The following is a 23666-nucleotide window of genomic DNA, read 5'->3' as shown; positions in this document are numbered from 1 at the left end:
AGCTCTGCCCTGCCCAGGCACAGGGACAGGTGCTGGTGCTGCCACTGCCCCAGCCACCCTCCTGTGTCCCATCCAAGTGCCTGCCCCGGCCCCTGCCACCGGCCAGGCACCAGCAGCACGAACCTTGCAGACTGATGTTATCGGGGTCCTGCTGGTTATCAAACAGGGGCGCGTAATCCCCAAAGAATTCGGAATAAGCCCCACCTTCATCACCCCGCACAGAGCCCACTGAGGAGGCCGAGTGCAGGGATGCCTGTGACTGTGCCAGCTTGGAGCATGTCACCAGATTGCTGAGCTCCACCTCGGGCTTCTGCGGCACGGTCGCTTCGGCCAGAGGGTCCCCATTGGCCTCAGGCTTTGGGCCCAGCTCAGGGGCAGGTGGCCGCAGGGTGTCCTTCTTGGACTCCTTCATGTCTGGAAGGAGAAGGGGTGTTGCCACTGGCCATGCCACCCCTCACCACAGTGTGGCATGGAGTGGGGACGGATCTGCTCTGCAAACCCAGAGTGGACAGAGGCCATCTGCCCTTGGCTGGGGTGGGCTCTGCTGGAGACCACTTCCCCCCTTGGGAGACACCTGTGGCCATGCACAAGGTGAGAAGGGCCCCCAAAGCCCCCACAGAGGCACACGGCCCCTTGCCAGCCCCCGCACTGCCCATACCCGCATCGCTGTTCTCCAGAGATTGGTCCTCCTCAGACACCTTCAGGAAGACCTCCTCCAGTGTGGTGTCCATCAGCCCAAAACTGGTGAGGTCCAGCTCCTCCAGGCTCTGCTCCAAGTGCTGTGGGGGCAAAGTGCCATGTGAGGAGGGGAGGAGGTGACTGAAGTGCTGCAGCCCCGCACAGCTGCCTGCCTACCCACACTGCCAGCCCCCACGCATACCTGGAAGAGCCTCTCAAAGCAGCCCTTCTTGACAGCCTCACTGGGCAGGATGTAAGAGAGCTCAGTGTTGGTGTCTGAGATGAGGAGGCAGGAGGCCACGTATTTCTTGATGAACTGGGAGACGCGAGGCTCCGAGCAGGGGCTGACGGACGAGTGGGCCGGGGGGCTATGTGGCTGGCCTGGCTCTGTGGCAGAGTGGCGGCACTGGTCAGTCATCTGGCTCCCAGCCTCCCACCAGGACCCACCATGTCCACCCTACACCCCAGCGGTGCAGGGGCTCCTCTCCAGCCTCCATCATGGGGTGCTGGCAGCCTCCCAGCTGCCCTGCCTGGCCTGGTGTCCTCATTTCAGCTGGATAGGGTGAATTTCCTTCCTAGTAGCTGGTACAGCGCTGTGTTTTGGATTCAGTATGAGAGCAATGTCAATAACACACTGATGATTTAGTTGTTGCTAAGTATGCTTAAGGATTTTTCGGTTTCCCATGCTGTGTCAGTGAGCTGGTGTACAACAAGCTGTGAGGGAGCATGGCCGGGAGAGCTGACCTGAACTAGCCAAAGGGCTATTCCACACCACAGGACAGCTTAGTACAGAAACTGGGGGAGCTCACCAGGAGGAGCAGATCAGCCAGTGTGTGGTGAGCAACTGCACTGTGCATCACTTGTCTTCTCTGGGGTTTAATTTCTATCTCTTTTTGTTACATTCCTTTTTCATCATCATCATCATCATTATTATTACTATTATTTTGTTATTGTTGTTGCTATTACTATTATATTTTACTTATTAAACTGTTCTTATCTGCAACTCACAAGTAAAACCACTTTTTAATTTTTTTTTCGATTTTCCTACGCTGGGAAAGGGAAGGAGTGAGCGAACGAGTGGCTGCATGATGCCTAGCTGCCGGCTGGGGTTGAAGGACCACACCTGGGGACAGTGCTCTGCATCGCAGCCCACAGACTGCACAGAACCAGTGCCTGGAGACAAGTGCTACCACACAGGGTCTAACTTGGTATCGCTTGATTTCTCCTGTCTGGGTCCCACCTCCTACACCCCTTCCCCATCCCCCTCTGCCCTCCATGCTGCCTAAGGAGTTTGGGTTTGACCACTTGTTCCTTTTCTGGGTTGAAAGACTCATCCCACCTACTCCTCTAAACACACGGTCCCGCTGCCCCTCAGACCTGTGCCATTCCTGGTGTCGGACTGCTTCTTCACTACTGTCAGCTTGTAGCCATCACCATAGGTGCTCTTGAGGAAGAGCGGGGAGCCGCAGCACTTGAGCTTGCCATGGGAGATAATGGCAATGCGGTCACCCAGCAGGTCGGCCTCATCCATGTGATGTGTGGAGAGCAGGATGGTCCTCCCTGATGGTGGCACAGAGCCTCAGCAGAGGGGTCAGGGCTTCTGCAGCCAGGGGAGCAATGCTGGGCTCTGCCCACCTCTCTCACCTGGCTTGTACTTGAGGATGAGGTCCCAGATGGCCCTGCGTGCATACGGGTCCACACCAGCTGTGGGCTCATCCAAGATCACAGCTCGTGACCCACCCACGAAGGCAATGGCCACTGACAGCTTCCTCTTCATGCCCCCCGAGAGAGTCTGCACCAGGGAGTGGCGTTTGTTGGAGAGCTCCAGGTCCTCAATCATCCTGCGGACAGGGGAGAAGCACCAAGGATGCCAGGGGGGGCTGTACTGGCACCCAGTGCCTGTGGGGAGCACATGATGCCTCTTCCCCGCATAGTACCTACAGCCCTTGGCTGCTGGGACAGCCCAACTTCAGCCAGACTACAGAAGCATCTTCTGCTAGTTTCCACAGCCTGATAGCCCAAGTTTTGGAAAACCTGGTGGAGTTGCTCCAGGGGACATCTCTGCTACCAGATCACCCAGTGCAGCTCAGCCAGCAAGAAGGGGACCCACTCATGTAAAATGCACAGATGGGGCAAAAGGAGCTGGAGAATGCCTACTTGTCCATCTCCTTGCGGATCTCCTCCTCTGCCATGCTTTTGAGCTGCGAGTAGAACCAGAGGTGTTCCTCCACCGTTAGCCTATCGAAGAGCACGTTGTGCTGGGGACACATGCCCAGGTTCTTCCGGATCTTGTCCATCTCTGTGCGGATATCATGGCCATAGATGGTAGCGGAGCCCGAGGTTGGAGGGAACAAGCCGGTGAGGATGGACCTGGATGGACAGAGAAAGGCAACAGTGTGAGGGATCTTGTATTCCTCCATCTGGTCACAATCCCAACCACCACCTTCAAGAACAACTGCTGGGCCCTGGGCAGAGCAATGCCAGTGCAGTGCCATGCACCTGCTACCTGTCCCCCTTTTGTGCCACCTCCACATCCACACTGCTGCCCTCTGGACGTGGTGTCAGCCACACAGCCCTGCAAGGGCATCAGCCAGCACCTTCCCCACCCACTGCAGCTGGTGGAAAGGACATGGTCCATGTCTGCCCTGACAGACACTCACATGGTGGTGGTTTTCCCTGCACCGTTGTGCCCCAGGAAGGACACCACCTGGTTCTCGTAGAGGTTGAGGCTCAGCTTGTTCAGCGCCAGCTTCTTGTCTGTCTTGTAGACCTTGGTGAGCTTGTCAATGCAGACAACCAAGGGAAGGTGGGTTGGCTCCTCCTCGATGCCCCGTGTCTCCTCTGCTGTGAGAGCAGGGTGGTGAGGAGCCACGGGGTGGCAGGGAGGCCAGGCTTGGAGGGAGGCTCCCCAGGGAAAGCACCTCCTTGTCTCTATCCCACAGTGGCTGTGCTGGCTCATGGCCCCTTCCCTTGTGCTTCTCGCCAGTTTCCTCCCTCCCGCACCATAGGCAGCATCTGCCAGACAGGCAGCAAAGCCTGGCCCAGCATCTTGCCCTGACAAGGGCACAGGGGACATACGGGGGTCCATGCAGGACCCTGCAGCAGAGCCAGGGCCATCCCTGGGCCATCTCCCACCGCCCCTCTCTGCCCTCACCCAGCCTCCGGCTCTCCATGGCACAGGCCTGATCCTCCTCCATGATGCTGAGGCGAGTGGTGCGAGACCAGGGCCAGGTCCACTCCCAGGTTTCCACTCGCCCATTGCCCAGCCAGTAGGACTTCTGGAAAGGGAAGTACCAGGGCCGCGGCAAGCCGAACATGCCTGCAAGCACAAGCCCGACGGATTCATGGCCAGCCCTGCACCATGGCTGCAGAGGATGGCCAAGTGCCGGGGCAGAGCTCAGCATAGGCACAGCCATGAACATGGGCTTGGAAGTCTCCCCAGCTCAGGGACATCACTGCAGGGGGTGCTGCAAGCACCTGGGCTAGCTGGGCTCATGGCAACGCTGCTGGGCTGTGCAAGGAAGCAAAGTCCTTTGAGCTCTGGGTTGGGGCTGGCTCATGCTTCAGTTTTATGAAGAAAGCAAAGGAAGCAGGTGAGACCCCTCCCAAAGCAGGAGATAAAGGGGAACAGTGCCCCAGGCATGGACACCTTGCTTTGCCACAGTGGCCAGTGAACTGAGACACATGACTGAAGATCTGCAAGGAACCTGCTGGTGTCACCACTGGGGCAGGGCATGTGGGCAGGTGTTCCCACCAAGACACACGACGGGGACCCTGAAGGCACTCTGCTGAATCCCACCACCGCCAGGAATCAGCAGGCCTCCAGTGAGGAGGCTCCCATAAGATGAGAGATGCCCTCACCCCCCAAACATACCCGGGTGCACAGCCTCAATGTACCACGTGAGCACCCCGTACACCACGGCATCCACAATCAGCATCATCATGGACAGCAGGAGGTTGAAGTCATCCCCTTCTACAGGCGACTGGCTGAAGGTGTGCCACTGGATGCCCACGCCAGCTACCTCATACAGTGCAAAGTACTTGGAACCCAGCCCAAAGGCCGTGGTGGACATGAGAGACTGTGAAGAGGTGGAGGGAAGAGAAGGGGACATCAGGAGGAACCACAGGCCTGCTCTGGAGAAACACGCTGGGGCAAATTCCCACCTGGTGCTGCCCCACCCAGCCCTGTGGAGATGATCCCTGTCCTGGGAGACACCAACCTTCTGGAGATGCCTCCAAAGCCCCATGACGAGTTGGTTCATACAGGCAGAGGTTTGCCTAGGGCTTTGTGACAGCTTGGTGGCCTGTGTACTGGACATGGGGTGCCTGGGGCAAACCTTGGACACATCCAACTCACCGCAATGCACTTTTCAAAGGCCGTGATCTTGTCATGCGCCACCTCCTCCCGGATGGCCACGTACATGTAGGGCACGTAACTGAGGAAATAGATGATGCCACCGCAGGCAGAAGCCAGCTTGGCCTTGGAGTAGAGCACCGATACCAGGAAGCTGCAGGGAGGAGTGTCACCTCAGATCCTACCCACCAGGGTTCTCCCCACACTGTCTGCTTTTGGTGGTGTTGAGGTGGTAAACTGGCCCCTCAAACCACCTGTGCCCCTTCACTGGCCCTTGCCCACACAGCTCCCAGCACCCTCACCCCACAGCACAAGGACCTTGCTGCCACCATGTCCCCTCAGCCCACAGAGTGGAGCAGGCAGCTCACCAGAACATGATGGTGGCCACTGCGTAGATGGCGAGAAAGAGCCAGATGATGAGGACATCGCTGTGCATCAGGACCTTGCCATACTTCAGGATGGCAGTGAGCGCCGTGACTGAGATGGAGAGCTGGACAAAGCCAGTGATGAACCAAGCCACCCAATGCACCGCATTGTTCAAGCCCATCATCTTCATCACCTATGAGGACAACACTGCTCAGCAGGACTGTCCCCTGCCTGCACATCCCCACTGCCTCACTCACCAGGGCTGGATGAGCAACCAGCAGCACCAGGCTGCTGGGAGTGGGCAGGTCACAGCACCCTGTGCCAGGGTGCCAGCAGGCTCAGCTCCCTCTGGCGATGGGGAGGGCTTGGGCTGGGAACAGTCTGAAGGACCAGCTTAGCCCAGGGATGTGGGATCTGCACCCACCCCAACTCCTGCACCCTGAAGACATGGGGAAGGTGCCCATGGATGCACTGTAGGACTCAGAGCTCTGAGATGCCAGCTCCTCTGCAGGGATCTCTCCCACCATCCCCACCTCTTTCAGGCGATGCTCCTTCTCCGTCACAATGTGCTGGATCATCATGGCCACTGAGTAGACCCAGGATATCACCATGCACAGGGGCATCATGTGCTCAATGACAAAGAGGAAGCTGGTGTGAAGAGAAAGAGAGGGGAGAGCTGAATGGCTGCACCACCGCAGAGATCCGGGGAGACCCTGGGCCACAGGGCAGCACAGGGGACAACCAGCCCTCTGGTCCAGGAGCTCCTTAGTGCCCTAAAAGAGCTTCTTCAATAAGCCCATAGGACAACCTGGTGTCCTGGCTGCCAGGTCCTGGGCAGCAGCTGTGGGCTCAGCCCAGTGTCCTGACTACCCTGGTGTGGATGTGGCCCTATCCACCCCCCTGCCCTGGAGGGCTAGTGGCTCTGGGACTTCTCCAGGTGCTTCCTCCAGACCACCATTTTCAATAACCACCAACAAACCCATGTGCTGTTCATTTACCACACTCCTTGTTCTCCCCAAATCTTTCAGCCTCCAAGACACCTGTCCTGGTTCAGCCAGGATAGAGTAAAGTTTTCCCCAGCAGAGAGAGAGGGGGAAGGGATCTCCAGCCGGGTTATTCATACCGTGCTGACGTCAGGTCTGGGGGCGGAGCCTTTTCCTGGCTCTTTGGTGGATTTGGGAGGGAACTTTGCTTTCCGTAAACCAGCTAGCGGTATTTCTCTGTATATCGTTTGTCTTGTTCACTGTTATTGTTGTTTATTGTTGTTACCATTGATACTGTTGTTATTCAAATTGTTCTATCACTCTGTTGTATTAAATTTCTTGTTATTTTAGCCGGGGTCTGTGTCTAACTTCCAGCCCGACCAGCGCGGGTGGGGGAGGGGCAACAGCAACGTGCTCTCTCATCCCGGCAAGGATTAAATCGTGCACAACACCCCTCAGCTATGAGTTCGTCACTTCAGCTGCGAACTGTACACAAAATTCTTCCCCTGCTTGCCTAGCCTGGTGGTCCAAGGAACAGACCTTAACTGGTTGCTCACCACTCCCAATGTTACTGACCTCTCTCAGGCCCCCAAACGTCCCCTTTTCCCAGTTGAAGTGTCCTGCCCCTGCCCACCCTGCCCGCGCAGGTGTTACTCACTCGTCCCGGGTATAACACGGGTATGGGAACATCTGCACATAGTTGCCAGGTTCCACCACATCATGGCCAACAAATGTGTTGATGAGGGCGCGCTCCATCATGTCTGGGGAGGACAGGCCAGGCTGAGTGGGCAGTGCGGGCAGGGGCCAGGGATGTGGGCAGCTGTGGCAGGGAGCTGGCACTCACCTTGGATCCAGACAAAGCCGTAGAGGAAGTAGAAGCGGCCGCCGGTGTTGGGGCCAGGCCGCCAGTACGCCCGCCGGATCTCGTTGGTCTTCTCTGTGAAGCTGGAGTTCTGCCGGATCTTGTACATGACATGCGGGGGCAGGGAGCCATCCCTGTTGGTCTGGAAGATGACGCCTGTGGGCAGCAGGAGAGGCATGGAGCCCGCTGGCACCATGGGAGACGGCTACACCAGCCGTCCCACAGCAACGGGCAGGGAGGTTCAGCGTGTCCCAACCAATGGCACCACGAGGACTGTCACAGATGGGGAAGGTGGGCACAGCCCTGGCATGGTAGCAAAGGGCACATGGGCCACAGGCAGAGATGGTGCCAGAGCCAGGACAGGAGCAGGGCACTGCACCCAGCAGGGCTCGGCCAAGGGCAGAGGACAGGTACCACAAGTTCCTTGGTCTGCTCCTCCACCACCCGGGGAGCCATGTCCCAAAGGCAGTGGCCCCAGCCCAGGGCACAGCTAGAGAAGGACATGGCTTCAGGGAACACTGCGAAGGGTCTGCTTCCTGGGGACATACTGGCAAAGACTGTGACGTTGTCCTGGTAGGCCTGGTTCAGTGTGTAATTGACGATGCTCTCCTCATCTGGGAAGCCTTTGAAGATGTCCACGCTGACCTGGTGGGAGGGGAGGGCTGATGAGTCCCCACTGGCCCTGACAGGCCTGGCAAGCAGACCCTGCACATGGTGCAGCATGTGCCACCCACAGCCACCCCACAAGCTCCCAAACCCAAGAGTGGATGGGCATCTCCACTGTTGACATCTACCCCAAAGCTCCTGACACTGCAGAAGCCACTATCTCCTCCATGGCTCCCATCCCATGGCCTTAAGGAGGTCTGAGCACAGGTGACTCCTCCTCCACTCTTCAGAGAGCCTGGCTGCAGGCAATGGGTGCCACTCCAGCACCCGTGTTCCCACAGCAGGCACAACCTCACCTTGGCCATGAAGTGGATCCAGCCGCAGGCAGCATTGTCGATGGCGTCCAGCTGCTGGAGAAGGACGCTGGCGTTGGGCATGGAGAAGTTGCCATTGAGAAAGTTGTGGAGAACATCACTGTCAGAGATATTCAGGATCTCTGGGTGCTTGTGGAGGTCAGCAGTGAACTGGGACAGGGAGAGAGACACGGGAGGGAGAAGTTGGGGTGTGCCCTACCTCTCAGCCTCCTGTCCTCCCCATGGACACAGATAGAACCCAGTGCTCCTCCTGGACATAAGGGACAGCATCCACCCTGCACAGGGAGCCAGCCCAGTCCTTGCAAGAGCAGGAGCACCTGAGAGCTTCCCATGAAGAGGCTATGAGGTGTCTGGGGGCAGGACATCCCCCTTCCCATCCCCAGATCAGTAAAACCCAGACAGGCTCAGTCCCCACCACACTATCCTACCTGCTGGAGCCAGCGGATGCGCCTCTGCAGCCTGCCCTCCTCCAGGTAGGCACGGATCTCAGGGGAGATGTTCAGCCACGCCTTGGCGTAATGGGTGACGTTGCCCACAAAGGCAAAGGTCTCATTGGCCTAGGAGGGAGGAAGGTCACACAGTGGGAAGAGGCAGTGGCCCCCCTGCTCTCTGGGATGGCCAGCAGCCATGGCGGTGCCCACCTCCCAGCAGGCATCACTACAACAACAAGGGCCAGGGCAGCTGTCTGCTTCTGGCAGTGCTGGCTGACAGCTGGCTCCTTGGGCTGGCAGCCCTGGCCCCGCTGAGCCTGTCTAGGCAGAGTGGAGCTGGTGGGAGAAGAATGGGAGTCCCAGCCTCTGCACCCTCACCTTTAGGATGACCTTATCCACTTCAGTGCCCACGGGCGCATACAAGATTTTGGGGTTGCTGGTCATCAAATGCACGAGGAGGCCCAGGTTTCGCTGCTCCTTGCTGGTGAAGCCCAGCGAGCTCATGTTGCCCTGCTTCAGCGCCTCAGGCTCAATTGTCCTGCAAAGGGGGCTCAGGCTGCTAACTTCGCTCCAACCCCAGTACCCCTCACTGGAGGCAGCCCCCACCCCTACCTGGGAGGGGATTTTACACCGACCACTGGGCCAGCACGGTGTTGCCCAGCTCGGGGAGCTTCCCCTGTCCACAGCACAAGGATGTAGTGCAGCATCCCTCTCCCACACGATGACCAGGGGCCCTGACCACTGGCAGGGGCAAAGTGGGCTCTCCCACACCCATGTCCCGACCAGAAAGCACCTGGATCCAGCCCTCTCCAACCCTGGGGCTCCTACCGGTTGTTGCCACAGAGGATGGGCTGCAGCCCAGCCCACAGCTGCACAAACGCCGAGAACTGTCCCTGGGGGTTGTCGCCACTGGCCAACCCTCCCCCAGCACCCTCCTCCTCTGCTGTGGCGTTGCCAGCCGTGGTGTTGGTGCCAGCCCAGCCAGTGCTGTTAGCAGTGGGTGGCGGGGCCTTGCTGGCACAGGCTCCCCTTGGCAGCAGCTTGGCCAGTGCCGAGAGGATGTCCACGTCCCGGAGAACCTTCTCCATCTCCACCAGGTCCTCCAGGAGGGCACGGAGGCGGTGCTGGGTGGCCGTGCTGTTCACCTCATCCAGCTTCAGCTGCAAGGATGAGCAGGCAAGGGGTCACCCGTGGCTGGGGTGATAGGGCCCTGCTCACTAGCGGGAGAGGACCAAGGGGGACCCCAAGCAGCGGCATGTCCACTGCCTTGGTTAAAAGGCTGGAGCTGTGCCCAATTGGGGCCCCAGACTCACTGCCATGCATCTGTGGCTATCAGGCAGTGGGAGTGCAGGCAAAATCTGGCAGGGTATTGTTGGGGAACACACGATGTCCCTCAGGTAGGAAGGATGGTCCTCTGTGACCACAAGGGACGTGTCAGACTCAGGTGGGACAAAGAGGGGGACCTCAGAGCCAGCCGTAAGGAACTGTGCCACCAAGGACACTGCCAATGCTGGGGACAGCAGCCTGCAGGGACACGCCTAGAGGATGCTGGGGACACCCAGCCCCATCCAACGGGCAGTGTCCAAGTGGGTGCCAGGAAGAGGAATCATCTGGGGTTCCAACATGGGACTGGGCGTGGGGTGCCCATGTAGGGTAAAGGGGTGATCAAGAGCGGCTGGACCACGTAACAGAGGCCCCCATCCCCACACATCCCCCGGTGAGTAGGGAAACCCTGCCCAGGACTTGTCCCTGCCCCACAGCCCACCCACAGCTGGTAGGAGGCACATCCCTCAGCCCCGCTCTCACCCTGCTGATGATCTTGGGGGTGTCCAGCTGGTCCCGGAGCTCAGCAGCCAGCTGGGTGAAGCGTTCCCGGCGGGCGGCCCGGCTGCCATTGCAGGCCAGTGCTCGGTACGCCTGCAGCAGTGGCTGCTGCCTGGGGGCCACGTGCAGGAGGTGGCGCAGCCCCCCCGGGCTCTGCTCACAAGTCAGCTGCTCCAGCACCGGCCCGGTGAAGAGGACACCCTACAGGGCAGGGAGCCATGGGGGTGCAGCCCCGGTTGCAGGGCCACCACCATGGTGCTCACCCTGGCAAAGCAGCTGCCCACATGCCCTGGTTCACCCCGCGAGGCACTCACCTCCATCTCAGTGACAAAGGCCTGGGGGTTGTCAGAGGTGGTGGGTGCCAGGGTGGTGCTGGCGAGGCCCAGGGCCTGGGAGAGCAGGCGGAGCAGCACTGGCCGGTGCGGGGCTGCCGCAGGGTCCTGCAGCACCCTGTGGACCAGCCCTTCCTGCAGGCTTCTCCAGCCACTGGGGAGGCTCTTCTGCAAGAGGACCAACCAGGGTGGCTGGTGGTGTGAGGACTCCCCGGGGTCCCCCTCCATGTGTGTCCCCAAGCACATGTGAACGGCCCCAGAGCACTCACATCCACGGTCTCCATGAGGACGGGAAGAAAAGGGGATGTGCAGGTGGGAGGGAGCACTGTCCCTGGGGGAGCACGGGTCCCCTGCACCCCAAACACAGGGGGGAACAATCTCCCCACCTCCCTCCACAGCCACCATCCAGGAGGTGCCATCACCCACTGCAGTGGGAAACAGAGGCACAGGCACTGCTGTGCCTCAAAGCACTGGGGGAACTGGTGGCAGCACGGGGACAGGACTCAGCCACTCCTGCTGCTGCTCTGGCCAACTGAGAGCATCCCGTCACACCCCCTCTGCCAGGATGGGCACCCCCTGATCGCCCTGTGGTGGAAAATGAAGGGGATGCAAAGGACAAGCTCTGCCCCATGTACCCTGTATGCGGCACCACTCCTCACCTCCAGCTGTGTCATTTTCTCACCAGGGCCAAACCCGTCCCACAGGTCTTGCTCATGGGCCTCATCAGGTACCAAAGGAAAGGAACCGAAAAACAGGCGGTACACCTGCACCAGAGATGGGATCCAGGCTGCTGTTTGCCCAGCAATGCCCCAGCACAGGGTGGCACGTGTGGTAGGGCAGGGTAAGTCCTGTCCAGGTTGCCCACTGACTCCCACCCTGTGGGTCTGGTGGTCAAGGCTCTTGGGGTTGGGACACGCCCTGCAAAGCCTGGCCCTGCAGCACTGTGCGGTCGCCCACCTCCTGCAGGCTGTCACCCACCTCTCGTGGGTCACCACCCACCTCCCGCAGGTCAATGCTGGAGCCCAGGAGCAGCTCGGTTGTGCTGTTGGGGAGGGACAGGTTCTGCATCAGGAAGCGGTGCAGCTCGTCTCGGTCCTTGGCCGCCCATGCCAGTGTAAAGCCAGATCCTGGCAAGCAGCAAGGCAGAGGGGTCAGAGTATCCCACCAGCACTGGGGATGTGGCACAGTCCCACACGGGGACATATGACAGCTGGCAGACAGCACACCACCACATCACTGGGTGCCCAGCGGGGGGGATCTCCACGCTGGCAGCGGTGGGGCAGGCAAGGCGTGAGGCAGGCAGGATGCAGCCTACCTGCTCGGTCACTGAAGTGGGTCTCCATGGAGCTGGGCGCATTGCGGCTGAGTGCCTCCAGGCGCTGGCGCAGAGACTCCAGCTCCTCCTCCAGCCCTGGGTGCTGCGGGTCGAAGAGGTTGCTCTGCTCCACTGCTTCACTGAGGTGCTCTAGGAGCTGTGTCACCCTGTGAGAGCCCAGCACCGCCGCAACTTCAGGGACAGGGACACCTTCCACAGAACTCAGGGGAGGGATGGGCCCCGTGGGTGCACAGGGAAGCAGTGCTGCCTGCCACGGGGCACCACTGCCCCAGGAGCTGCCCTCGCCTGCACACTGAATCCACCATGCCAGGGGTGCAGAGGGGAGCCTCAGAGCCTTGAGGTATCTCCTTGAGGTGTCCCCAGGGGTCACCTTCATCCTCCTCCCAGCACCAGGCACCTGGGAGCTCACAGGGGAATGGGCTGAGATGTCCTCTGCACCATGGGGACACAGAGCTCTGCAACGGAGCGGAGCTTGTGCCTTGTCCCCAGCCAGGTGGTACCAGTGTGGGAAGGGGCAGGGCAGGCTGTGCCCAGGGGCAGGCAGGAGCAGGCAGGGTGGGAGAAGGAAGCACACGGTGAGGGCAGGACTCACGTGGAGTTGGAGTACTGCAGGAAGCCGAACTCATCACGCTGGCCATCGGGGCACAGGGACTGCATGACGGGCAGGATCCCGGCTGAGGTGAGTGGGGCTGCCGTGTAGAAAGCTGGAGCCAGTGGGAGAGTGCAGAAGAGGCCGAGGAAGGTGTGGGCAGGGAGGGAAGAGAGGTGGGGGGAGGCAGGGGGCCACCGGAGAGACAGACACTCAGTTCAGAGAAGCGCACGCTGGGCCCTGTGAGCCCTGCAGGAGGTTGGCGGCCAAGGTCAGAAGTCTGCAGCTTTCCCACCAAGGCTGTTCCCGGCTGGTGGCTCACTGGGGCTGTGGGCAGCTCCTGCCACCCTGGCTCCTGCTCTCTTGCCCCTGGTAGATGGGTCCCTCCCACCCCAGGACAATGCAGACTCCTGCTGCTTCCCCCAGGACGGCCGCCAACCTCCCTGGCCTCTTGACCCCTCTTGTTAGTAACCTCAGAGGCCCCGCTGGATCTCCAGAGGAAGAGAAGAAGGAGGAAGAATACGACAGGGAAAATAGTCACCCACATCTCCCTGAACCCCTGGCCTCCTCCCTGCCTGGCTGCCCCGACGTCTGGCTGCTGGAGGTGGGTGGAAATGGGAGACATGGTGAGGGGGAAGATGGAAGAAATGAAGAGCAGCAAGGGGACAGCAAATCTTCCCCCCCCCTCCGCCAGCACTGAGTCATTGTCCCTGCCCGGGTCTTTCCACATCCTTCCCTGGGGCAGGGCAAGCCCAGAAGGGCCCTGCCCAAAGGAGACCAGAGGTTGTCACTGGGCAGTGCCAGGCAGGGAGCCTGCTCTTGCCACCTTGGCTGGTGGCCCCATGGTTAAAGGCAGGTCAGTGCTGATAGCACAGCTGCAATGGGCACAGGCTGGTGAAGATGGGCTTCTGGCAGGGACATGGGACAGGTGTAGCATGGGATAGGCTAGCAGCCTGCTGGGGTGATGAGACAGATAGTGGTGGCCACATCACACTACGGTGACAAAACCAGCACATGCGTGGCATCTTCCTGGCTTTCAGGATCCTAGTAGTGCCACATCCTGGCTCATCCCAGCTGCAAGGGACCAAGACAGGGATCCAGTGGTGGTGCAGGGGTGGGAGCCATCTTCAGGCCCTTGGGGACCAGTGTGAGAGAGGCACAGGCAAGACTGGGTAACCACAGGCCATCACATGGGTGCCAGCACCCAGCAGGGTCTGCCCAGCAGGGTGGCAAGAACCACAGAATCATTTAGGTTGGAAAAGACCTTTAAGATCATCAAGTCCAACTGTTAAGAAGGGGTAAGACAAGCCTCCACTTGGTTTGGAAAGCCCTGCGCAGCCCAGGGACATCGCCAGCAGCAGAGCCACCACCTGGGGAACCTAGCACCGCCAACCTGATGGGGACACCACCATGGACTGGTCCTGGCTAGGCAGCTCCTGGAAAGGAGCAGGCAGGGGCCACATTCTGCTGCCCAAGCTCATCTTCACCAGTCACAGAGGAAGGCAATGGGGTTACAGAAGTGTGGATTAGTCCAGAGTGAGTTGATCCAAACTGGGCTCTTTCTCCCCAAAATACATGGCTGGCACAGGCAGGGGAAGGGGGGGGAGGCACCCACCCACCCCACCAACTTACAGACTGGCGCATGCAGTAGAGGCATGGAGGACAGGCAGGCAGGGGAGATGGTGGGAAAGAAAAAGAAAACGTGAGCAAAAAGAAAGAAAAAACAAACCAAAAAAACCACACAACACAGAGCGCACATCAGCGCTGGGGCAGGAACCAGGGCAGTGACCGTCACCGCCTGCAGCCGGACCCGCACTTGCAGCTGGGCTCTCCCTCGCTGGCACGTGCTGAAACACAGGCTTGGACCATTGTTACAGCGTCACCACCACTGCTGGCTCCCAGCATGGCCCCCCGGCCCCACCTGTACAAGGGCACCCCCTGGAGTGGGTGTCCCACAGGGCATCTCGGTGCCATGTGGAGTCCTGTTGAGTCGGTGGCTCTGCTCCACTGCCGCCTCCCAGCAGCACAGCCCGTGGGCCCCAGCAACCACAGCCCCAGCTCTGGCTGAACATCTCCATAAGCCTCCAGCTCCGGTCCCATTACTCTGACACCTTGTGAGGGCCCCAGAGCTCCCCCCATAGCCAGGCATGGGGCTCCACGCCATGCATTTCCCCACCAGCACCGTGAGGGAGCCCTTCTCAGCACTGCCCCGGCTGCTTCTCAAGCACTTGGGGGACCATGGCTGCCTGAGCACCATCCAGCTCCATCTCCCCTTTCTGCCAACAAAACACCCCTGCCGATGGCAGCCACAGGCTGCTTGGTGCTGAAGCCCTCGGCTGTGACTGACCCTGGCTCTCTGACCCCGCTGTGTCTGCCCCACCAGCCCTCTCCTGCAACCCCTGCACAGCGATATGCCCCCCAAAAGGCCCCTCTGGGTCCCCACCAGCTGTCACATCCCCACCCTCAGGCTTTCCCTGGGGTGCTGGAGCAGCTCTCCAGAGCCTTGGGGTGTCCCCAAGTGCAGGTGCCCTGGACACCACCCTTCTGGTACTCACCTTCCTTCACAGGGATTGTTGGCTTCTTCTGCCGCAGCCCCAGAAGGATGAAGAAGAGCACCAGAGGGATGAAGATCTCAAAGGCCAGCACCCACTGGGAATGACACAAAGCAGAGGGATCGTGACACCTGGGGACAGGATCTGTCTACCAAGGAGGAGTGTTGGGCAGGACAAGGGTCTCTGGGGAACCATTGCAGTGCAGCACCGTGCCCACATCTTGCAGGTGGCTGGTGGCACTGTCACAGCTCAGCCAGAAGCAAACAGGTCCCCCGGCTCCTGGGGATCTCCTGCTTGCCCCTGCCTGCTCCATCCTGCTCAGGGGCCCCTCGGGACAGGAGAGGGTAGCACAAAGGGGATGGATCCCTACTCTAGCAAGGCAAACAGGGTGCTAGGGCTTAAGTCCAGCCCTGATGGGCCACTACAGCTGGGGCTGCCCAGGGGAAGATGACTCCAAGCCCCTGTGGCGGGCAAAGAGTCACAGGCTCTCATCTTGGCAGTGCCCTCACAGCCAGTAGTTGCCCAGCATGACACACCCCTGCCACCGGTACCACTGCTGGGTCCCACCTGCACGTCGATGCAGGGGACAGGCCCCCACACTGTCAGGGTGAGGTTCGGTTTGGCCAGGCCCTGGCACCAGCTCTGGGTTCAACTGGAGGGCAGCATCAGGGGTCCTGGCACCCCCTTGTACCTTCCCAGAAGGCTACAGCTGTGTGGGATTTCCACCAGCGGCATATGGTAAATCACAGCAAATCCCCAGGAATCCCCAAGCCCAATCTTGCAGGCGGCCCAGGCTGGGCTCTGTGCCCAAAGGCCCTGGGGATGGGCAGCAGCGCCTCCAGCCACCATCAGGAACAAGCAGGCAGCACGCCCAGCACGCTGCCAGCACAGGCACTGCCTGTTCACACCGTGTGTGCCCAGGCCACGCCACAGCCCCACTGCCCCTGCTGATGAGTGCAGGGGAACTACTGTAGGTTGGAAAACTGAGGCACAAGGTGACATGAGCCAACTTCAGCTCTCTTCAGGGCCAGATCAGACCCTGAGACATCCTGCCACCACAGGCAGGGAAAGCCCCAGCTCTGCTGCTGGGACAGTGCCCACTACAGCACTGGCACCAGCCCAGTCACCTGCAGAGACCAGGTGCCATAGAGGCTCCCCAGCAGGATGGGAAGAGAGGGCTTTAAAATGACAGGGGCTGCCTGGAGGGACACAGCTGGCAGCAGCTGACAGGGTCAGGTCTCACCCACAGGCTGCAAGCCGTGTACCCCAGTGACAGAGCAGGCTGTCCCCCACCACCGGCTCCCGGGGTGACACAGTGATGGGCAGACATGGCAGCAGAGCAGGGCTCACCAGCCCGCACCTCTGGGATGGATTTTGTCCCCTTGGACCCCAGGTCTGTCCCCACAGGGGCTTCCCAGGCATGGGGGGTTGAGGGGCAGGACACAACAACACAGAGATTGCAGGGGCCAGTGGACACCCCAGGAGTGGCATGGTCAGGGCTGGGGGGATCCCCATCTTTCTGGCATCACTGGTCCCAAGCACAGTTCCTGGTGTCACCATCCCTGTATTGGGAGGCTGGCAAGGGACACCCCAACACACACTGCCCACCCCCGTGGCTCTTGCCCTGCCGCTCACTGCTTGCACCACCCCCCCACTGCCTGTTTATCAGACACACAATCGGGCCTCTGTGCCCAGATGCCTGTGGGACCGTCCCCCACACCCACGCCAGGCTGTACCAGGCTCTCTTGGGGACTGCCGGGTCCTTGGAGGGACCTGATTGCTGTTATTTATTTTTTTTAAAGTGGGTCATTGACCTTTACTCATCTCTTTCCCCAGAGATTTCCCCTGTCCCTGACCCCCTCCTGTACAGCCGTGTACCCCAGTGACAGAGCAGGCTGTCCCCCACCACCGGCTCCCGGGGTGACACAGTGATGGGCAGACATGGCAGCAGAGCAGGGCTCACCAGCCCGCACCTCTGGGATGGATTTTGTCCCCTTGGACCCCAGGTCTGTCCCCACAGGGGCTTCCCAGGCATGGGGGGTTGAGGGGCAGGACCACCCCACACCCATAGTGGAGCAGAGGCATGAGCATGCAGCAGGGATGGGAAGGGGAAAAGGATGCTGTCCCAAGGGAGCCTCAGCCCCCTCTGGGGGGACACCCAACACTGGCACAGCGCAGGGATGGTGGGTTTCCTGCCTGCAGGTGCAGGACACTGGGAGACATTTTGTGATTGTGTGAGGAAGCAAAGCAGGGAAAGGCCAGGATTCAGGCAGCTAGGAAGGAAATGATGGGAGGAGAGGGACAAGGAGAGAAGGGCCAGTGCCTGTCAGTAGCTGGCCATGCCCTGCACTCACCAGGGGGAACCTGTCCTGTCCTCTCACCCATTCCCTTCCTCACTCCTCCCTTGGTGAGGGCTCTCACATGTCTGTCTGCGGAGGCTGGGTGTGCAGCACCTGGAGTGTGACACGGGTCCCATGGGCCCTTGCGCCCAGGTGACAGGGGCTGGGGGAACTGGGGGCAGCTCCTGGGAAGTGGCAGAGCTCAGCTGCCAGAGGGATCCACCCCGCACACACATATGTGTACAATCCCAGGTACGAGTTCACCTTGACCTGCCAGAGAGGTGAGCAGGATGAGGCCATGGGTGCTGTTTGGGTTTGCATGAGTGCTGAGTGCATCTGCCTGCCACTGCCATGGATGTGGGGTACACATGTGCCCACTCAGAACCCATGTTCAGCCCTGCCACATCTGTGAACATGGGGACAGCCCGATCCTGCCCGACTCCCCTAGAGCAAGGGAGGCAGAAGCGGCAGGGTGCTGGCCCCTGGCAGAGGGACGCTCAGCTCCCCAGAGCACTGGGCCAGCACCTCTATGCCTGCTCCCACCCTCTGCCACGGTGGCAGATGGGAGTGGGGGGGCCGTGAAGAGGACGAGCTGGATGAGGGCTACACAGCCTGAGCACAAGGCAGCAGCCCTGGCTGGGGACACATAGGTCCCACACTGTCCGTCCAGAAGCACTGACAAGCACCATGGGACGCAGCGAGAGCAAAGAGCCTGGCCTGGCACAGCGCTCCCACCGGGCCCACCCTCCAGCCAGCACCAGGGCCAGCCAGGAGACATGCTGAAGCCAGGTTAGCACAGCAGCCAGGCTAGCACAGCAGCTGGGTCAGGGACACTGGCAGGACAACTCCGCCGCCGCTGTCGCCAGAACATGGCAGTGTGCATGCCCTGACAACCAGGCTGGGTGCTCCCCGCTGGGGCAGGCAGAGGCAGCTCTCTACATCCATTGCCACCACTCAGAAGTCCACCCCATCCCTCCTGCCTGCTCCCAGATAGGCCCTGAAGCCCACAGCCACCACCTTCGGCCAGCACAGAGATAGGGACAAGCAGGGGCTGGGAGCCCCCGCCCACAGACCCTCAAGCTGGCAACCCCAGTGATGCCCCTGCAGCCCAAGCGCCTCTCTCCCCACGGGCTGGCACCTGTGAGAGGATTTACCAGCCCTGAGGCAGGTGAAGCAGCACCGAGCACAGCCCAGGGCAAGTCCGGCCTCCAAACCCACCTGTCCTGCACCCACCAGCAGACAGGGCAGGGTATGCCTGAGCTCCTCCCTGGGGAGGAAGGAAAGCTGTTGCCTGCTCCCTGCCAGCCTCTCCTGCAGGTACCTGCCCACAGAGCCAGCAGCACCAGGTGCCAGCCTGCAGAAACCCCAGGGGACAGGGCTCAGCTCCTGGAGAATCAACACCCCAACTATTCCAACAGCATTTTAAGGCTGGAAGAAATATCTCAAACTTTTTGAGGGCTCCAGACTTTAATCATTGTTAAATACCCACTTACTTGCCCACAGCTGGGAAGCGCAGGCACGTGAAGCCATGGTCACTGGGAAGGATGAGTGCCAGAGCTGGTGGGTGAGCAAGGCCCCGCAGCCGGGCAGACACGAGGCCAAGCTGAGCCCTCACTCCAGGCCTGTCCTGCCCCCTTCACCCCAGCAGGGACCCAACCACTGACACCTACTGATGGTCATCACCCAGCTGGGCACCTGCCAGGGTTCTCCAAGGTCACCTGCCCATGCCTCAGCCATGGGGACAGCCAAAGCTGGGCCCAGGGGCTGCTGACTCCCCCACCAAGGCCTGGGCTGCCATCACCCCTGCCTCCGGTCACACTTTCACTCACTGCAAGCTGTGCCTGTCACCTCTTGTCCCACTGCCACCTGCCCCCAGCATGGTCACAATCCCACCCCTCACACTCTGCCCTGTGGCCCTGGCATGGCAGCATGGGGACGTGCCTCAGGGAAGCTGGAGGAGGGGGAAACCCCCACTGGTGTTTTTGCCAACACCTCTCCTGAACCCAGTCCCACTGTGCCAGAACCAGAAGCCTAGGGAGAGCCGAACACAGTTCTCCCTGTACCAGTTGGTCACCAGCATGCCAGGCTGAGGTGGACAGACCAGCAGCAGCAGCCTGTCCCAGGGCCATGCAGCAGCGCTCCCACACCGGCACAAGGCACTGAGCCATGCTCCCACTGGCACACAGTGCCCGGCCCAAAAGCAGGGGGGACTGTGCCACAGCTGCAGCATGGAGGAAGGCACTGGCTGCCCCACAGACTCTCCCCATGGTCAGGGAGCAAAGCAGAGGCCTGCAGACTCAGTGGCTCATGGCCCTCTGGACCACCACAGCCACCAATCACTCTGCAACGCATGCTCCCATGGCCACCGTGTGAGCAGGGATTCACAGAGACGCTGCCTGGCACCACTGCACAAGCACCACCCTGCCAAGCCTGCACATCCCCCCCTCCACGCCAGCTGCAAACAGCGCGGGGGCAAAGAGCACCCTGAGCTGGGGCAGCACCCAATTGATGTGGGATCTGGCACCAGCCCCACCCAGCCCTGGCAGCAGGACCTAGCAGCACCTCCACAGGCACAGGGTGCCCTGTCCTCCAGGGACACTGTGCTCCGGCACAGGCACTGCTGCAGCATGGCCCTGCCAGCAGGGTGAGACCCCCAATACCCCAAATTTCAGCCTTTCTTATTTTGGAGGCATCAAGATCCCCCCAGCTCCACTCCCACTGACCAGGGAGGAAGGAGCAGACCTGACAGGACAACTCCTTGGCGTGGTGGGACCTTCCCAGCTCTTGGCCAAGGAGCAGAAGGCACAAACCCTGCACAGGGCAAAGCAGCCACACCACTGCCTGGCTCTCCCCTGCCCTCAGATGCATCTTCCCCCAACCCTAAGACGCACCTTGGAGCCTCACTGCTACGCTGCAACACCAAAGACCACCTGGAGCCTCAAGCTCCTGCCCATCATTCCTCTGACAGAGCCCCAAACCGTCAACACTTCCCCAGGGCCAAACAAAATGTGGCAGCACACTTCCATCACCAGCATTTCTGAGCCAGGAGCTCCAGCTGTAGTCACCTTCCTGTCCCAAACGTGTGGGCAGAGAGACACAGGGAAGGTAGCCAAACACCTTGAGCTGTGCCTGCAGTAACTTTCTGATCACCTGTTAATTCTACATCCAACATAGGTTTAAACCAACTACCAAAAGCCATTGGGGAGCTCATCCCTCAAGACACACACCACTGAGCTTACTCCCCCATCCCAGCAGAGCCAAGGTGACATAGACAATGGCACAGCCTGCACCACCCAGGGCTGCCATCAGCACCCCAGGGATTGCCTGTCCTCAGCCATCCACAACCCTGGCTTCCCTCCACTGATGGCCACTGATGCTGTTCTGATCAGACTCCCATCGCCTCAGGGCTCCTACCTGAATTTCTGCCCCGGAAATAATAAAGTCACAGCCAAACCCCAAAGCAGCCCCAAGAACAGCTCAGCCATACTGGGCAAAGTCTGATGCTCCCATGGGAGGGCACGAAACCTTACAGGGCGCCATGGGATGGTGCCCAGACACACCTTCGCCAGGCTGCAGGTGGGTGGGTCTGGTGACAAAGGGGGTTGCGGAAGCAGGTGACACGTGGCACTATGGATCAGGAGCACACCTCTCTTGAAGGCCACCTGGTCGCACAGCCTGTACCCACTACTGCTGCACTCTCATGTGGACCTGCTGAGCACTCACCAAGTGCCTGTGGACAAAGTCTGTCCCGAAACTACCGCTGCACCTCGCTGCAACACTGCTCCCCAAACAGCCCCTGGTGCTAAGGATGATGGGGACCCCCCCAGGGACACCAGCCTTCAGGAGCAGCGCAGAGGACTAGCCCCAGCCCTCTTGAGTTCCAACACCCTCAGCAAAACATTAGGTGTCTGCTCCTCAGCTCATCCTGCAGCACCGGGGCTGCTGCTGTGTGTGTTTCTGGGAGGGAAGCGCAGCGTGGTGAGGCACCTAGCCCAGGGCTGCACCCTGCGGCAGGGGGCTGTGAGAACAGGCAGCTACTGTCAGGGCAAGGGCAGGTACATACCACACTCCAAGTACATACTCTGTGAGACTGGGAGAAGCCCAGCAACCCTCAACTCCAACCCCCCTGCAGTGAACCCCCAACAGCAGAAGGGTCTCATGCTTACCCCCCTCCTGCTCCCCTTAGCCTCGGCCTGCTGCAGCAGGATCAGTCCCTGCCACAGCAGGACCAGCCCAGTGGGACACAGAGCTGGTTTTGCTTGGTGAAACATCTAGCTCTGAACTGGGCCAGGGCAGACCTGCACTGGGGGATCCACCCGCAGAGAGCAGGGCAGGCCTGACAAGGCTGGGCTCCGGCATGGGACCTGACTCTGCCCTGTCCAGCCAGCACCAGCAGCTCTGCTCTTCGGCTGCTGGGAGAGGGCAGTGCTCCCCAGGAGCAGGCAGGATGACGTCCCCTGTGCAGACAGGGAACACGAGGTGAGAGGTAACTGGGACTTGCACATAGCAGAAGCACCAGGAAGTAGGTGACACACACAGGCCACGCACATCCTCAAGGCACAACTGCCCCAGAGGCTGCACCAAATCCATCCACAAGCTCCCACCCAGGCACACAGCTGGTTCTCCGCACGCCTCATGCACACACGGCATCGCTGGGTGGGACAGGAGGTGCTGGCCCTTCCCCTGCCACCCTGCCTGCAGCAAGCAGGGCACTCCAGCGATGGTCCCTGCACAGGGTGTGATCAGGTATAGGCTCCTTACCCTCTTCCTACAGCTGCAGCTTCCTGCGCTGCACCCCAATGCTGCCCACAGGGTCAGGGAAAGATGGGACCCCAAAAGCTGTGTGCACACCCAGTCTGTAACCTCACCAGCCACGGCACCTGGGTCAGTGGCCAAGGGCCAGAGGATGCCCAGGCATAGCTGTGCCAGCCGGCTTGCCCTCAGGGGCAGGGGTCCATGGCACATGGCAGCCCCTCACCATGGCCATGTGGCTCTGCTCAGGGTAAGGAGCGTGGATGACTCAGCCAAAGAGCATCATACTCCCACCCATTTTGGGGGCACCGGGGCTGCCCATGCAGCAGGCACCTGCCTGCAACGCAGGCCTCAGCGCTGCCCTGCCCTCGCCCTCCCCTGCCCACCCCTGTCCCCTCCGGTGCTGAGGCCACCGGGACAGAGGAAGGCCCAATGCTAACAGGCTGCCGGCAAGGGAGAGGAGGCAAGATCAGGCCTGCAGGATATTTGGGAGGGGGAAGAGGAGAGTGCACTGCCAGCTCGGGAGCAGCAGTTCGTTACCCTCCCCCACCCTCTAAAAATAACCGGCTCCCTCAGCCCAGCGCACCCATCCCCCTGCCTGCACCGCTGCCCGCGTCCCTGCAGACCGGGGTCCCCCCTGCCTGCCCCGCAGGATTTGGCAGGTGAGCCCGGCCCAGGAGCAGCCAGGCTGGACAGGCCGGGGCAGGGTTACGCTTGGATTCACGACGGCAGCAGGGAAAGTGCCTCCCTGCCCCCTCTGTCACCCTGGGAGGGGACCAGCCACCCGGGAGCCCCCTGCTCCTCAGCCTCACGCCTAGAAAGCCAGGAGCGGCTCCTCTCCAGCCCACGGAGGAGGCAGCTCTGACCCACATATGATTTGGAAACCTATTTCTAGCCTGCGGATACCGAGGGCTTAGTGAAAGCTCTCCCGCCCTGCAGGGGCAGCCCCGGGGACCAGGAACCGGTCTGGCAAGTGCCCGGGGCGTTTGGGTCAGAAGAGCAGGCGGGTCCGGGGCGAGAGATGCTGCACAGGGCAGAGGGCTGGGTGGGAAACGGACCCCGGCCCCTCCTGCTGCCACGGGGCCCGGACGGCTCCCACGGATACGGGATGGAGTGGGGCAGGAGCGACCCAACTGTTGCTGCCCCACGAGGGAGCCGCCGGGCTGGGCCCACGCCGGGGCTGGAGACAGACGTGCCGGCAGCCGGGGCACTGCGCGGCCGCTCCGGGGGTTCGTACCCCGACGGCACCGGCGCTTCGTGCGCCCCGCAGCCCCATGCCAGCGGACAC

The 23666-nt window shown here is 60.8% G+C and overlaps 1 protein-coding gene across 1 annotated transcript in view; it reads right to left on the bottom strand.

Annotated features, from left to right (window-relative positions):
- The window catches only part of ABCA2 (ATP binding cassette subfamily A member 2), a 37640-nt gene that overhangs the window by 11850 nt on the left and 2124 nt on the right, over positions 1-23666 (bottom strand). The window contains exons 2-28 of the mRNA XM_026860702.1: positions 15291-15435; positions 14368-14370; positions 12739-12850; positions 12126-12292; positions 11810-11937; positions 11470-11574; positions 10793-10978; positions 10461-10679; positions 9483-9814; positions 9033-9192; positions 8652-8780; positions 8206-8373; positions 7792-7888; positions 7226-7399; positions 7040-7142; positions 5932-6046; positions 5401-5591; positions 5036-5186; positions 4553-4757; positions 3833-3997; positions 3339-3519; positions 2836-3048; positions 2323-2519; positions 2056-2238; positions 881-1065; positions 659-779; positions 124-414 (exon numbers count right to left, since the gene is read on the bottom strand). Of these exons, the coding sequence (XP_026716503.1) occupies positions 124-414; positions 659-779; positions 881-1065; positions 2056-2238; positions 2323-2519; positions 2836-3048; positions 3339-3519; positions 3833-3997; positions 4553-4757; positions 5036-5186; positions 5401-5591; positions 5932-6046; positions 7040-7142; positions 7226-7399; positions 7792-7888; positions 8206-8373; positions 8652-8780; positions 9033-9192; positions 9483-9814; positions 10461-10679; positions 10793-10978; positions 11470-11574; positions 11810-11937; positions 12126-12292; positions 12739-12850; positions 14368-14370; positions 15291-15435 (4426 nt within the window). The remainder of the gene's footprint in view (positions 1-123; positions 415-658; positions 780-880; positions 1066-2055; positions 2239-2322; positions 2520-2835; positions 3049-3338; positions 3520-3832; positions 3998-4552; positions 4758-5035; positions 5187-5400; positions 5592-5931; positions 6047-7039; positions 7143-7225; positions 7400-7791; positions 7889-8205; positions 8374-8651; positions 8781-9032; positions 9193-9482; positions 9815-10460; positions 10680-10792; positions 10979-11469; positions 11575-11809; positions 11938-12125; positions 12293-12738; positions 12851-14367; positions 14371-15290; positions 15436-23666) is intronic.

The sequence above is a fragment of the Athene cunicularia genome, assembly GCF_003259725.1.
Source record: "Athene cunicularia isolate RWA chromosome 17 unlocalized genomic scaffold, athCun1 chr17_part1, whole genome shotgun sequence".
NCBI classification, from domain to species: domain Eukaryota; kingdom Metazoa; phylum Chordata; class Aves; order Strigiformes; family Strigidae; genus Athene; species Athene cunicularia.
The sequence above is the reverse complement of the archived record's forward strand: the minus strand, read 5'-3'. Positions and strand labels throughout refer to the sequence as shown.